This window comes from Sturnira hondurensis, unplaced genomic scaffold (assembly GCF_014824575.4).
Source record: "Sturnira hondurensis isolate 20B ecotype Veracruz unplaced genomic scaffold, ASM1482457v3 Scaffold0005252, whole genome shotgun sequence".
Classification (NCBI taxonomy): Eukaryota; Metazoa; Chordata; class Mammalia; order Chiroptera; family Phyllostomidae; genus Sturnira; species Sturnira hondurensis.
The window spans coordinates 771,648-785,285 of NW_028077883.1; the positions used below are offsets into that span (position 1 = coordinate 771,648).

At 39.6% G+C, this 13,638-nt stretch overlaps 1 protein-coding gene across 1 annotated transcript; it reads right to left on the bottom strand.

Moving 5' to 3' along the window:
- Positions 1-9,736: 9,736 nt before the first annotated feature.
- LOC118987371 (taste receptor type 2 member 7-like) lies at positions 9,737-10,642 on the bottom strand. Its single transcript, XM_037046486.1, has one exon. It carries the CDS (start codon positions 10,640-10,642, stop codon positions 9,737-9,739), a length of 906 nt encoding a protein of 301 aa, XP_036902381.1.
- Positions 10,643-13,638: the final 2,996 nt, after the last annotated feature.

Genomic DNA, 13,638 nt, shown 5'->3' on the forward strand with positions numbered 1-13,638 from the left:
AACAATCCTGACACCTGGTGGTAGTACAGTTTATATTACGCTCCCTCCAAGAAAATTAATTCAACTCAAGTCTGTGTAATTCTAACTGTTAACTAGAGAAACGTTTAACTAAACCAATGACACTTGATGACATCTCCAAAGGTAACAGTTTCCTTTACTATGACTAGAAGTGATTAGATGCTCTGAATAAGTACAGAGGATTATGGACTATGGCTTTCTGGATTTTGCAGTTTTTATCCTAATAGTTCATGAGTTAACATTTGCTGAATACCTTGTTATACCAGACCCTGTTGTAAGCACTTTGTATATAACTGGCTCCTTCATTACTTAAAATGACCATAAAATGTAGCGCTGCTATTGCATGTTATAAAGAAGGAAAAAGGCTCAATAACTTGTCCAGAATTATTAGAGAGTAAGGGAACAGGGATCATGATCCCAGAGTCCACACACTTAACTAGGTTTCTGTATTTTCCTACTGGAATATATTTATTGTTTTTCTAGCTATTTTTGTATTATTAGTCTTATTTCTTTTCTCTTTACTTAGCAGTTATAGAGCCATAGTTATGTTTTTAATTACAAGTCTAAGTACAGGCTATATTTACTCAGAATCTGGCAGTGAATCTCCATGTAACTATCACCCAGCCTGAAAATGATCAACTTCTAGCTCAAATTCTTCAAATGCACCTCCAACGGATCTCCCTTCATTACTAGCATTTTGATGTAGCACATCACTTTATCAGTTATTATGTGAGGTTCCCCCGAAAAGATAAAAATTCTTTTATTTTTTTAAAGATTCTATTTATTTATTTATATTTAGAGGGGAAGGAGAGAGGGAGAGAAACATCAATGTATGGTTGCCTTTTGTGCATCCCCTGCTGGTAGTTAGCCTGCAAGGAACTGGCCTGCAACCTGGGCATGTGCCCTGACTGGGAATGGAACCGCGATCAGCTGGTTCGAAGGCCCGCGCTCAATCCACTGAGCTACGCCAGCCAGGGCAAAATTCTTTTATTTTTGACACATAAGCACAGCACCACTATGACATCTAAAAAATGAACACAAATTCCTTGATATCGAGTATGTGAGCAAAATTCAAAATTTCCAGTTACCTCCTAAAGTCACAAATAATTTTGCTTTTTCTTTATTATTTGTTCATTTGATTTGGGCTAGTTATTCCCATTTGGCCCCGAATATCCCATGACCCAAGTGTTAACTTCTTTTTTTCTCACATTTTTTTCTAACGGGGTATAAAGTTTCAGAAGCAAGATTCCTAATGTCTGTAGTCTTTTGACTCCTTTAACCATTATTTTATTTAAGTGAAAGTTTGCCACTGGGTGGCAGTGCATTCCTTATGATTTTATCCCAGTTTATGAACTGAGACACAAGGATACATTTTCGGGTACTGGTTCCACCAGTGGCCAATTTGATCATGTTTTTTCCTGTTGGAAGTCACAGCAGAATTGTGCTTACTCAACTCCTTGCCGTTTTAGAAACGAAATTAACCTGTCCTTTTTAAAAAAAAAAAAAATATTTATTTATTTATCTATCTTTAGAGGGGAAGGAGAGAGGGAGAGAAACATCAATGTATGGTTGACTTTCGTGTGTCCCCTGCTGGGAGTTGATCTGCAGGGAACTGGCCTGCAACCCAGGCATGTGCCCTGACTGGGAATTGAACCGTGATCCTTTGGTCGCAGGCCTGTGCTCAATCCACTGAGCTACACCAGCCAGGGTGAAACTAACCTGTCTTGATGCTGGTACTTCTCTCTCTCCCTCCCTGTAGAGATGCATACGATTCTTTCTCAAAAGCCCGTGTTCAAGTGTCTGTGAATGTTGGGTTCATTAACATTAGTTGTTTAGGACGCCAAAGTACATATAACATAGCCCCAGATTTCAATCACAAATAATGGGCTAGAAAAGATACAGACCTGTAAGAATATGGTACTAAACACCAAGTGATCAGTCCCAACGGTTCCTCTTATAGGAAATTCAAGATCCCTGAAGTCTGAGAATATTTCTGCAGATTTCTCAGGGCAACTAAGATCCATTTTCACCCTTGATGACAGCAGAATTCTTCATCAAAAAGAGAAGAAGGTGTTGGTTTTGGATGGGCGACGAGCATAAAAAACCACTGGAATTCTCTTTAGTGTTTTCATGAATGCCTTTCCAGAATTTTCTGATAGGAAAATATTATTTCTTGGTCAAGTGACTCAAGTTATGTATAGAATTATCCAAAAATCTACTCTGAGGTAGCAAATTGGGGGCATATAATAAAATGTTACTGCACTGCATCTGTGGGATGCACAAGAGATCCGGCACTCAGTTTCCACAGATTTGGGGAAGTAGCATATTTTGGGAAATTAAAACCTCAACACTCTGGCTTTTATGGTTCCAGGTACTAAAGAATTTCAGACTTTTGAAAAAGTTACTTGAATACGATGAGTAAGATATGTTATACAAATGAATTAACTTAAAAATTATTGTATTAATAATTTCATCATCTAACCAGCACCTGCAGTTTGAAATACTCTGTATATTAATAATGAAGAAACATCGGTTTTACATTATGCCAGAATAAAAAATAAGAGAAAGAAGTTTCTTTGCTTAGACAGAAGGAGTAATATTAGCAGATGCTGTAATGTAGCTAAACAGTTTACCTTCCATTTTATTTCCTTAATGAAAGGGAACAATTGCCAAAGTGAAAATAACAAACATAAGTAGGAACGATTTTAAGCTGGAGATAAATGAGAAGATAATAAAATAACAGTTATTTATATGCATTCAGGCTCATAAAACCACAGGAGTTACATTTCAGAACACGAGAACAGGCAGTGGGAAATGAGGTGGCGCCTTCTGGAAACTTGTTGAGGGGCTGTCTTATCTGGTAACAAATCAGTACTTTCTCGTTGGGTAATTTTTTTACAGAAGCTTTAACACACGCTGCATGTTAGAAAGTCGAGAATACTGGTAGAGCTACAGAAATTCCTTAGAAAACTTAATATATATTTGAAAAACAAAAATAAAATCTATGATGACGTTAACGTAATTTAAAGGCAAAATGCCCATTGCGTTACACTTTTTTGAAACTAGGTATTGGAAAATCTGCAATAGACCATAATGGGGAAGCAAAGCTTTTAAAAAGGGACACAGGCATAGACTTAGCAATTCTAAGTTAATTAGTGAGACGTATCCCAACAACAAGGCTCTCCAAAAATGAAAACCTAAATTTGAAAGTTAAAAATCATAACACAGAAAACTGGGTTCATAAAGCCCTATCCTCTCTAGTTCTCGTGATTTTCCAGGGAGTGCCTGTCTTCAGCCCCTCTGTGTTATGACATTTAAATACATGCTTTCACTTGTCTTTTCATATAGCATCAGCTTAGAGTGCAGCATCGTGAGAAACCCATTAATGACTCATTCCCCTCAGCTGAAAGCATGGAATCTGGCAATTACTCTCCACGGCTCAGGGAGCCCCTGCCCTGTGGAATCTGTGACACAGAGCAGAAACATAGACCAAAATTACAAAGCTGATACGACATTTCTTTATTTCCCACTGTCCTCTTTCTTATCCCACCCACACTGGTTCTCATACTGAGAGTCGCCCCATTGAAGTCCAGCACACAGAGAGTTGTTACAGTTTTCCAGCCAGCACCCTCTCGTTGAAGCTGACCTTCTCTCTTCACTCTGTGAAATCAGGGGCCACGTAATGGATACAACACTAATTCATGCTGTTGTCAGACTACCTCCGTCTGCTAACGACATCCCAACCTTTGGTGTCGCGGTAGAGCATGTGGCCCATCCAAAACCTCAACCTTGGGAAATTTATACAATCTCTTTTCATCCTGCAATTACTTATGTGAAACTTCCTGGTCTTTTCCTACCTATCCCTTCAGTAAAACCCAGGAATCTTGTTTTAACAAAGGGGAGTAATTTCTTAAGCAATAAGATCTTTTTATAAGTTTGGATAGATAGGTATGTACTGTGGAGAGAAAGCTTTTAAATCCTTTTAAAGATCTACCATTTAAGAAGTTTCACACGGAAGAGGATATGATTTCAGGCTCAAATTGGAAAAGCCTTCTCTCAAATAACTTAGCTTCAGTAACTAAAACAAAAACTTTTTATTGATTAATTAAAGATAAAATTTCTAGTGTTGAGATGAGTGAGAGAGGCCTGTGTCTACTGAGGACAAAGCCAGAAGAAATACAGTACCTACAGGCGTTTTCACACTCATTTTTAGGTTTAAATCAGCTCCGATGTGCCCAATCACAGTAAATGTATAAACATGTGCACCTCTCAGTGTGACCAGATAGTTAACTCTCCGTATTTACTTATTTTTGAAATACGGTATATATATATATATATATATATATATATATATATATATATATATATATATGGTCTTATACAGTAAAAGACCTCACCTTCATTAATTACAAGTCTGCTTTGATAAAAAAAATATTATCTAGAAAATAAAGGGAAGATAAGTCAAACTCCTGTTCATGGATTTTACACTTTTAATGACATGAAAAGCCGTCATGGAATCCGTGGGTTTCTTCTGCCTCAACTGAGTCCTGAAAAAACAAGGCATTGCAGAAGCATACAGACGCGTGATAATCACCCTGCCACCCCAAGATGCTTTCGGAGAAACTTTTCTGCTCACAGCCCAGCTGAAAGGGCAGGGGCCGTCCTGGAAAGATCAGCGGCATCACCTTCCAGATTCAATTTGGTTGGTTGGTTCAGACTTGGATCCTGAACCCAGGATAGTAGTACCTAGTCTAAGCATTGATCCTAGTAGATGGGCTGATAATAACAACAAAGCATAATCAGATTTNAAAGGGAAGATGAGTCAAACTCCTGTTCGTGGATTTTACACTTTTAATGACATGAAAAGCCGTCATGGAATCCGTGGGTTTCTTCTGCCTCAACTGTGTCCTGAAAAAACAAGGCATTGCAGAAGCATACAGACACGTGATAATCACCCTGCCACCCCAAGATGCTTTCGGAGAAACTTTTCTGCTCACAGCCCAGCTGAAAGGGCAGGGGCCGTCCTGGAAAGATCAGCGGCATCACCTTCCAGATTCAATTTGGTTGGTTGGTTGGTTCAGACTTGGATCCTGAACCCAGGATAGTAGTACCTAGTCTAAGCATTGATCCTAGTAGATGGGCTGATAATAACAACAAAGCATAATCAGATTTACTCTAGGATACCTTGAATTGAGACAAATATAGCAAATCACAGATACTAACATGAATTAAAGCATAATGGATAGCTAGAGAGAAGTCGTGAGCTCAAATCAAGGCCCAGAGCACATTGCTTATATAATGAAGCAGTAATTATGTATAAGCAGAAGCGGTAAGGAGAAAAATATGATAGAGAAAAGATACACACAGAAGGCAAAGAACACATGTCTGTAGCGAGGGGAGGGAAGTAGACGTGCAGAGAGCACTTGATTCACAGCATCGGACGAGCTCTAGAGAAGGCTCTAAAAATTATGCCTGTTGAGCTCAAAAGAGTTGCCTTTGACTCAGCCAGTCTCAGCTTCTATTTTTGGGTTTCCATGACAGGGTTTCTTCTTACTCACCTCATGTGTCTCCTGTTATATGAGGTGACCAAAATGTGAATCAGTTCCTTTCAACAACAACAACAAAAGACTACAAATAAAAGAGTGAGTTATAACTTTAATCTTTTAAATGCTTTTAGAAGTGTCTCCTAACAAAGACTTTATACCGATATGAATATATTTTTAGGCTCCTTTTAGTGGCATTAACATGCTGTAGTGTGGTGATCCAGAAACTCTGGTCCAAAAACTTGCTGTATCAGAATTGCCGATGGAGGTTTGTGGTACAGATTCTTGGGTTCCATCCCCAGAGCCTATACGCGTCATGTCTAGGATAAGCCTGGGAATCTACAATTCAAAAATATTTCCCTGGTGATGTTGATGCACAATTACAGTTAGAAAAAAATAAGAATTTAGATTTAGAAGGTAAGATCCAGACTTAGAAAAGTAAATGATTACTTTGTCTTTCCAAGTTTAGATTTTCTCATCTTTAATATAGATAATAACATCCTCCGCCATGGTTTTGATGATCAGTGAGATAATAGACATGAAAAGTATAGCAACTGTGGAATAGAAAATTAACTACCTGATTACTGAACTTCCTTAAGGCCTTGGTGTTTCTTTATGCCGACTGACGAAATGGTAGATTGCCTGATACTCCACAGCCCCCTCCAGGAATTCCCGGGCCACAGCGTAGTCACGAAACGTCCCCAGGCCGACAGGACCATTCTAGGTATCCCCATGCCCAAATCTTCCAAGGAATTAGGACTGATTTGGTTAGTCATGTACAAACAGTAATAATAATAACAGATTCTCTTTTTTCTTTATTTGAGACTTCTATTTTATTTTGGGGGGTTTACTTTGTTTTCTTTGGGTACATTTCTTTTTTCTTCAATAAAACAAACATTTTTAAGTCTACATTTCTTTTTATTAATGGAGATATGGAAGTTAACAACAGAGAAATAATTAAGAACCAACTTACATCTATAAAAATAAATATTATATAGCCATTAAAAATGAAAAATTTCTCTCATGTAATTTAAATAAAAGGTCAGGATAAGGTGTACACACACAGCGTGATCCCCATGCATGACACACCACACCCCCACCCATGTACTGACACATACAGACATAGTATTTCAGATCCTGAAAGCATGCGTATGAAAATTTTACCAGTGACTATATTAGGCTCACTTCCTGTATTTCGGTATTTTCCAAATTTTCTGTATCACCTATGTATTATTTCACAATATAACAACATTAAAATTATTTTTAAGTTAAAAAATAAATTACTCTATTAGAGGATAGAAGTGGCCCAAGGACATCAGACCTCGGTACGAAATGTCTTCCATGACTACCTGTGTGATTCAGGAACTAGCAAGGAAAAGACCCTCAGCTTGGACCTGGGACCCCAGGAGTCATGTGGTTCTCCCAGAGGTTTGTTCTGTGAAAAGAGTGAATACCAGTTTTTCCCAGCGGAGGGCTTTGTCCTGGTCTCTCCCCACCGGCCCCTACCCCCGATCTGTAACAAGTGAGTCTGGCCTAGTAATTTCTCTACTACGTGATGTCAACTGACACTGACTGTCAGTTGGGGCACTTGTACTTAAATCTCTTCAGACTGCTAGTAAGCCAAGTATTAAAATGAAATAAAATAGAAAATAAATAATTTGATCAAATCATAAATAGTTCAAAGATGTGTGAAATGTTTCTTAACTGACTTCCCAGGGACATACAGGGAAAATGTTACAGGATGTCACGGGTCATGGGAGAAATGTCATTTCTTCCTATGGCTTTTGGAATCCAAAGTTACTGTAAAGATAATAAAAAAGAAAACTGAACAGAGAGGGTACCGGTACTAGAGACAGAAGAGTCAGGTTCCGGTTCTCACTATATCACTAGGTGTGGGTGAGGGACCTTACGCAAACCAGATTTTTTCAAGTGTAAAAGTGAGGTAATCCCACTGCCTCCCTTACAGAGTGCTCCGAGAAGGAAGTAAAAAATTGTATGTAAAAACATTTTGTAAAGTAAAAAAAAATCACACATACACGTACATACACATGTGCACACACCTCATTTGCTTTTTCATCCTGGCAACTTCTTATCTACTTTAATTACAATTTATTTACAATGAAAATAACTAAACATCTGTTATTTTCTTAAGAGCCAGTGAGATGTCACAGATTCAAACAGATATCCTGAGACGTAAGCTGTTGTAAAAATTTTTCCTTCCCCAAAGCAAGACTATTCAAGGTCCTTAAAGAGGAGAATGCATTCAAATTTACCAACAGAGTTCAAAATCCTCCCTTAGATCTTTAAGTCATTCGCTGCTGCCACACTGTAGAGACATTCTCAGCTGGAGAAAATCCAGGCACCAGTTGAAGGTTTTGGGGCTGAGACTTCGTCATCAGCAACCTCCCACAATTCCCTCTGGGCATGAGTTTATCACTGCGGAGAGCTGAAAAGTATTTCTTTGTCTGGTAAAAACGGGAGACACTGAACTACGTGTGTAGGTGTAACGGTGCAGCTTGGGGTTCGGCTGCCTGTCACTCTTAGTTCACATGACCCAAGGATTTGTGTTGAAGGAAACAGGTTTTTATTATTAGGATTCCAACTCTCGGGGGCTAAGAGCACTCCTGCTCTGAGCCCTCCTGTCCCACAAGACCCAGAACTTCTCTTGCTCCCCCAAAAGCTACAAGCCAAAAAACACCACTCTGAAGTCCCCCATTTCCTCATCTGTTCGTAAGCCAGCGATGCAAAAAGATCTTCATCCTCTCTGGGAAGTGCACTCGTGGGTCTCAGAGTCGCCATCTTCCTGCAGCAAGCAGCTCTCTTTCAGGATCTGGGGTGCGCTGTTCTCAGTCCCCACGTAGCGGTCCAGGACCCGTGTGCCTCACGGCACGGGACCATAGTACGCCAGAGGCTGGAGCCCAGGAAGGCACGTGTCTCAGCATGGGATCCTGCCCCCAGGAGTGGGCTTCCAACAGTGCGGGCCTAAGCCCCCAGTGAGCCTGGCATCTGCCCACCTGGTCCGGTCCGACGAGCACTCCCATCCACGTGGAGAGCAAGGGCCAGCCAGAGACCCAGCGCGCCCAAGCGCACCTGCAACCAAAAGTCCCAAGCCCAAGTTCCACGAGGCAACAGTCAATAGGGAGCCTGCACCAAGCTGTAAAGCAAGAAAGCCCCGAACGAATGGAGCAGCTTCTCCGTGACTTTGTTTCAAAAATGGCCTTCCCAAAACACCACATGCACAGGAAGCTAGTGGGAGTGCCCTGCTTTTTAACCTATGACCCTGTTTGTCTTTGCTCCTGTTTCCAGTCCTGGGCAGGAGTCTCCAGTCACCCTGGGTGGGGGGTATCTAGTCCTCACAGCTCACAGGCACTGTCACAGGCCTGTGTTGCAAGCTAGGAGCTCAAGGCTGTGTGCTATTACGCTCCGGCTCTAGTGGCAGCCTTCCAGGCCCCCTGCCTTTTTGCTGGATTTAGGCTGTGGTGGTGGGGGCAGGGGTAGGGTCGGGGCGGGGGGGGTGGGGGGGGCGGGGGCGGGTTTCCCTGGACCTGGGGTCTCTCCTTTTCTCCAGTAATCTCTAGTCTGACCTGCCCCGTTACATACACCAGCACACACACAGTTCCACTTGCACTTTAGCATTTATCAACCTAAACTAGTGGCAAATCAAAAGCAAAATAAGACATTAACCTGTATATCTGAGTACGTTACCATGACATACCTTCTCAACGTATAATTTTCATTTAACAATGATTACATTCATGACTCCCTTTGAAAAATTGCTACGTGTAACCAAAAAGTCAAATCATCATATTGTTCCAAGTCTTAGATGAAAACAATGTGATTTTCCTCATCTAAAACAAAAGATTCTCAATAACCTGGGAAGACATAACAGAACTACGTGGGCAGCCACACGAAGCCTTAGTATTGTACTCTGATTTCTGGCACTCCAAAACAAGCACTAGTTATTTAGAAATGTGCTACCATCATAATATTTTTAAGTACATAAGCCCTAGAAAAAGAGATATCCTATCCATCAGCATGTCCTGTGGGCAGGGAGATGGACAGGGGATTGCCAGAGAGAGCACACAAAATCCATCTAAAGCAAACAAAGCAAAATACAAGCCCATTAACTCCATGCCAGGAAAACAACGAAATGTTTACATTGGTCCTCCCCTTCATTAGTTCTTTTTGAGGCAGAGAAGTCTCCTGAATTGTTGTTGGAATTTAGAATTACTCAAGATTATTATAACTGAATGGCCAGAGGGATACGCGGCCATTATGTCCTTTACCACAAAGTGCTGCTTTTTGTAAGGAAAGGTGAAGGTCAGGTTTGCTATGAAGGCGCCAAAATAAGAAATAAATAAGAGAAAGAATGTTAGCACCATTCTTAAGGCATTTATGTGGACCTCTGCGTTCACACCTCCCAAACCACGAGATCCTTCTTGCATCCGACGAGCATGCTGGCAGAGGGAAACAAGTAACATGCAAGTGCACACCATGAATACAGCTAGAGGAAATATGAGTACCAAGTTCACAAGAAGCACTTCATTCGTATGCTTTAACTTGAGTTTACACCCAGTTCCCGTGACATTCCTGAGGACACCATCCTCTGGGTTTTGACGGTACTCCACCTGGATGCACAGAGCTGCAGTGCCCACGGAGGCCAGCAGGCTTCCCAAAAGCAGCCAAGGCATTAACTTAGGGATCCTGAATTTCAGCCAAAGAAAATAGGACCGAGTGAAGCCTATTAACTTGAAGCAGTAAAATAAAGAGAGGCAGGTGGCAAACCAGAGACTGGCGGAGTTAAAAAACATCCAAAGGAACATCAGTGTTGCACCATGAATTTTTTCCTGGTAAAAGAGAGGAGAGAACACAGAGAAAAAACTCTGTACCATTAACACCATCTGAAGACCAAATCTAGACCCCCCTATACATGTTAAAAGGAGTTGCATTGGTGTTAGCTTTCTGCTCTTGATCAATTCATTACAGCTGATGATGATAAGAAATCCATTCACTGTAATCCCTGTAAAAAATTCTGCCAGCATGATAATAACATGAGGAATAGCTGATAACGAGAAGGGCATGTCTCCTTCCACAAATCTTAGCTCTTCCTGGTGGATGGTGTTAAATACCTCCTCCAGTTGATCTTGCAGATGGGAACATGTACTGAAAAATCAGATCCTCTGCCCACTCCCAGATCATAAGTAGAGTCTTACACTGGACATTTCCCCTGAAGAAGAAAACCAGAGAGACTAGTTTTTGAACCTGATGCCCTTAATGAGCCGGTGGGTATGCAAATTCAAAGATTTGAATGATGGTTTTGTCTTCCAATTATATCCTAGAAAAAACTGCCATACTGACATCACCCAATTCTCACTTTTACTCATTTTTAACAAAAATATGATTATAGAGGTTTTACTTAGGGCTACTATTATTTCTTTTTTTGTCTTCTTTTTTCCTAATGGCAAATGCCACATCCTTGGGCCAGACCACTACTTTCTACTATTTATCCAAGCATCCAAGCTCAGTATACTTTTTTTCTGATAATGATTCCAAGATATTTTAATACATTTCCCTCCCACCCCAAACCCCACCAAAGACAATTTTTTCTCCACACATGATAATCATTTCCTGGGCACTAATTCTGTATATAAATCCTGCATTCCCCTAAGGGACACTTTATATTTTTATAGCCTTCTTGGTAGAATTCTATTCTGAGGGTCATCAAACAAGTGATAAAACTAGTGCATAATTAATCCACTCCTGACATCATCCTATGTTCATGCTGAAGAGCATCCACCCTGTGAAAGGTAGATGGTAGAGAAACTTCCAACCACCAGCAGAGGGCGTAATTACCTATGTGTTAAAACCAGCTTAGGCTCTTCATTTTCAAGAAATGTTCCGCTAACCTTGTTGAACTTCAGCCACGTCACAGGTAAAATGTAAATAAATCATTACTACTTCATAAAGAAAGTATAGTGCTCAAAGTGCTTAGCTCAGTGGTTGGGTCATGCTAAGCACTCAACAAACGTTAACTATTATTACTATATGTCTGCCTTCATACTGTGTTTACCCCAGCAAGAAAATAATGACTCTATTTAGAAATATTTTCAACAGTTTAAACATTTTCCATAAGAATTAAGACTGTAAGAGCATTGAAAATAGAAAAAAGGTAGTGAATTAGGCTTGCCACCCACTGCCAACATCACTCATGGTATGTAACGCCTTCCAGAGTCATCCACAGAATGTTTATTCACTAGCCCATGAAAGCCAATGTCAGGGCTACCTGTGTGACATTCGCTGGACAGTTTTATCGCTCTCCCACTCATCTTCTAAACATCACACCTACCCAAAATGCAGGAAGGGCATTTCCATGCCCTATCTCCAGCTCTCCGAAAATGCTGGTTTTCAGAGCTGCACATCAATTTTGCCTTTGGTTTTTGGACTTGCAATCTTCCTGGTCCAGAACATGTGACTCTGCCCACTGAGTGGACCTCGCCTCATGGCCTTCAGGAAGCTATTCCCATTCTACGTGTAGGTGAAGAAGCTTTGTCTCAATTGCAAACTCTGTAGGCCAATGTCATGTTCCTGAGGTGAAGGGAAAGAAAATGAGATTTGGTCAGTTTATAGCTTAGTATTTCAAGTTACCTCTCTGGGACGGGGCAATATCTGAAGTGAATGATGGCATGTAAAAGGAAATGATAACTGAGTTTTCAAATACTGTAGACCACTACAGCTTCTGGTTCTTAGTCAAAATTAAATTTCAATTAACTATAGTGTTTTATTTTTCAAAAATTCTGTTGTAATTAATATTTTGTTATGAATATGTTTCTCCAAATGAGCTTGTTGAAGATGCTTGAATAAATGATGAACAATAATGGGCATACACACAACCAGCCAGTTTATATTTGCATGGCATGTTATTAGTTGTGTGATGTTAGACTAAAATAGGAGACTCCATGTTGACCATTAGGGTAATTGCTTTTATTATGATAGATGTTCAGTGCTTGTGCCTATACTGTTGCAAAGACTATATGAATATGTCCAAAATATGTATATCTTATTCTAGTATACCAATAATGGATTTTTAAAAATTTCAAATCTTTACCATATATCCAGTATTTGGGAAGACAATAATCATATTATTTCTTCACTCCCCATTAATTCCTTTTCTATGGTCCTTTCTTTTAATTTTCCATGGTAAACTAGGGCAATAAAAATGGATCAATATACAGATACTCTTGATAGCCAAAAAAAGAGAAATTAGCAAGTTGATTGTAATCAAGATGAATTATCTGTGAAGATTATATTTTGTACAAAGCAATTTTTTAAATTGAATACTTTAACAGCTACCTCAGAATGTACATATACTATGATACATAAATCCTTAAAAATATAAAATCATACAAAACTTTTTATAAACAGTTAGCTTGAATCTCATTTCTTAGATTAAAAATTAATTTGTAATGGGGAAACTATACTCACTGAGTGTCCAAGTGCTTTAAAATTTGTCACTGAGTCAGTTTAAAACAACTTTGCATTTGGTACATTCACACAGCTGCAGCTGGCAGCATGGTCCAGGAGTATACCATTCTGCTGAGATTTGAATTTACCTGGAACTGATTTTATTCTGAAATCCTGCATTTCAGCTTTCATTTGCCTTCCTAAACACATCAGTTAATTAAAAAGAAAGCTTGAATTCTCCAAGAGCTATTCTAAACATGTCACTGATGGTTGGCCACAATTTAGCTGGTTTGTATTTGCATTTGCGATTTTCCTGTCTTAGGTGGACTGTTTTGCATCTGCCCTTTTTGAATCTCATTTTGGAAAGGGCATTTTAGTTGAGAGCTCTTTCTCAGACCTGGGAAAAGTTGACTGAGAGTAAGAGGGTCTTGAAGTTAATAATTCATAGGCTTCTTTTTAGATCTGGAAAGGCACCAGCCAGAGAGATTTTTTTCAAGTTAAACAATCTCTAAAAGCTTTACTAAAAATAAATACTTTTTAAAAAGAAATAACAATATCTACCAAGAGACATTGGATATTTATGATCTGTTAAGTGAATTTCACATTAGACGTTGAC

Coding starts and splice junctions, on each gene's coding strand:
- LOC118987371 (XM_037046486.1), bottom strand. CDS start 10,642: ATGCCCTTCTCGTTATCAGCTATTCCTCATGTTATTATCATGCTGGCA.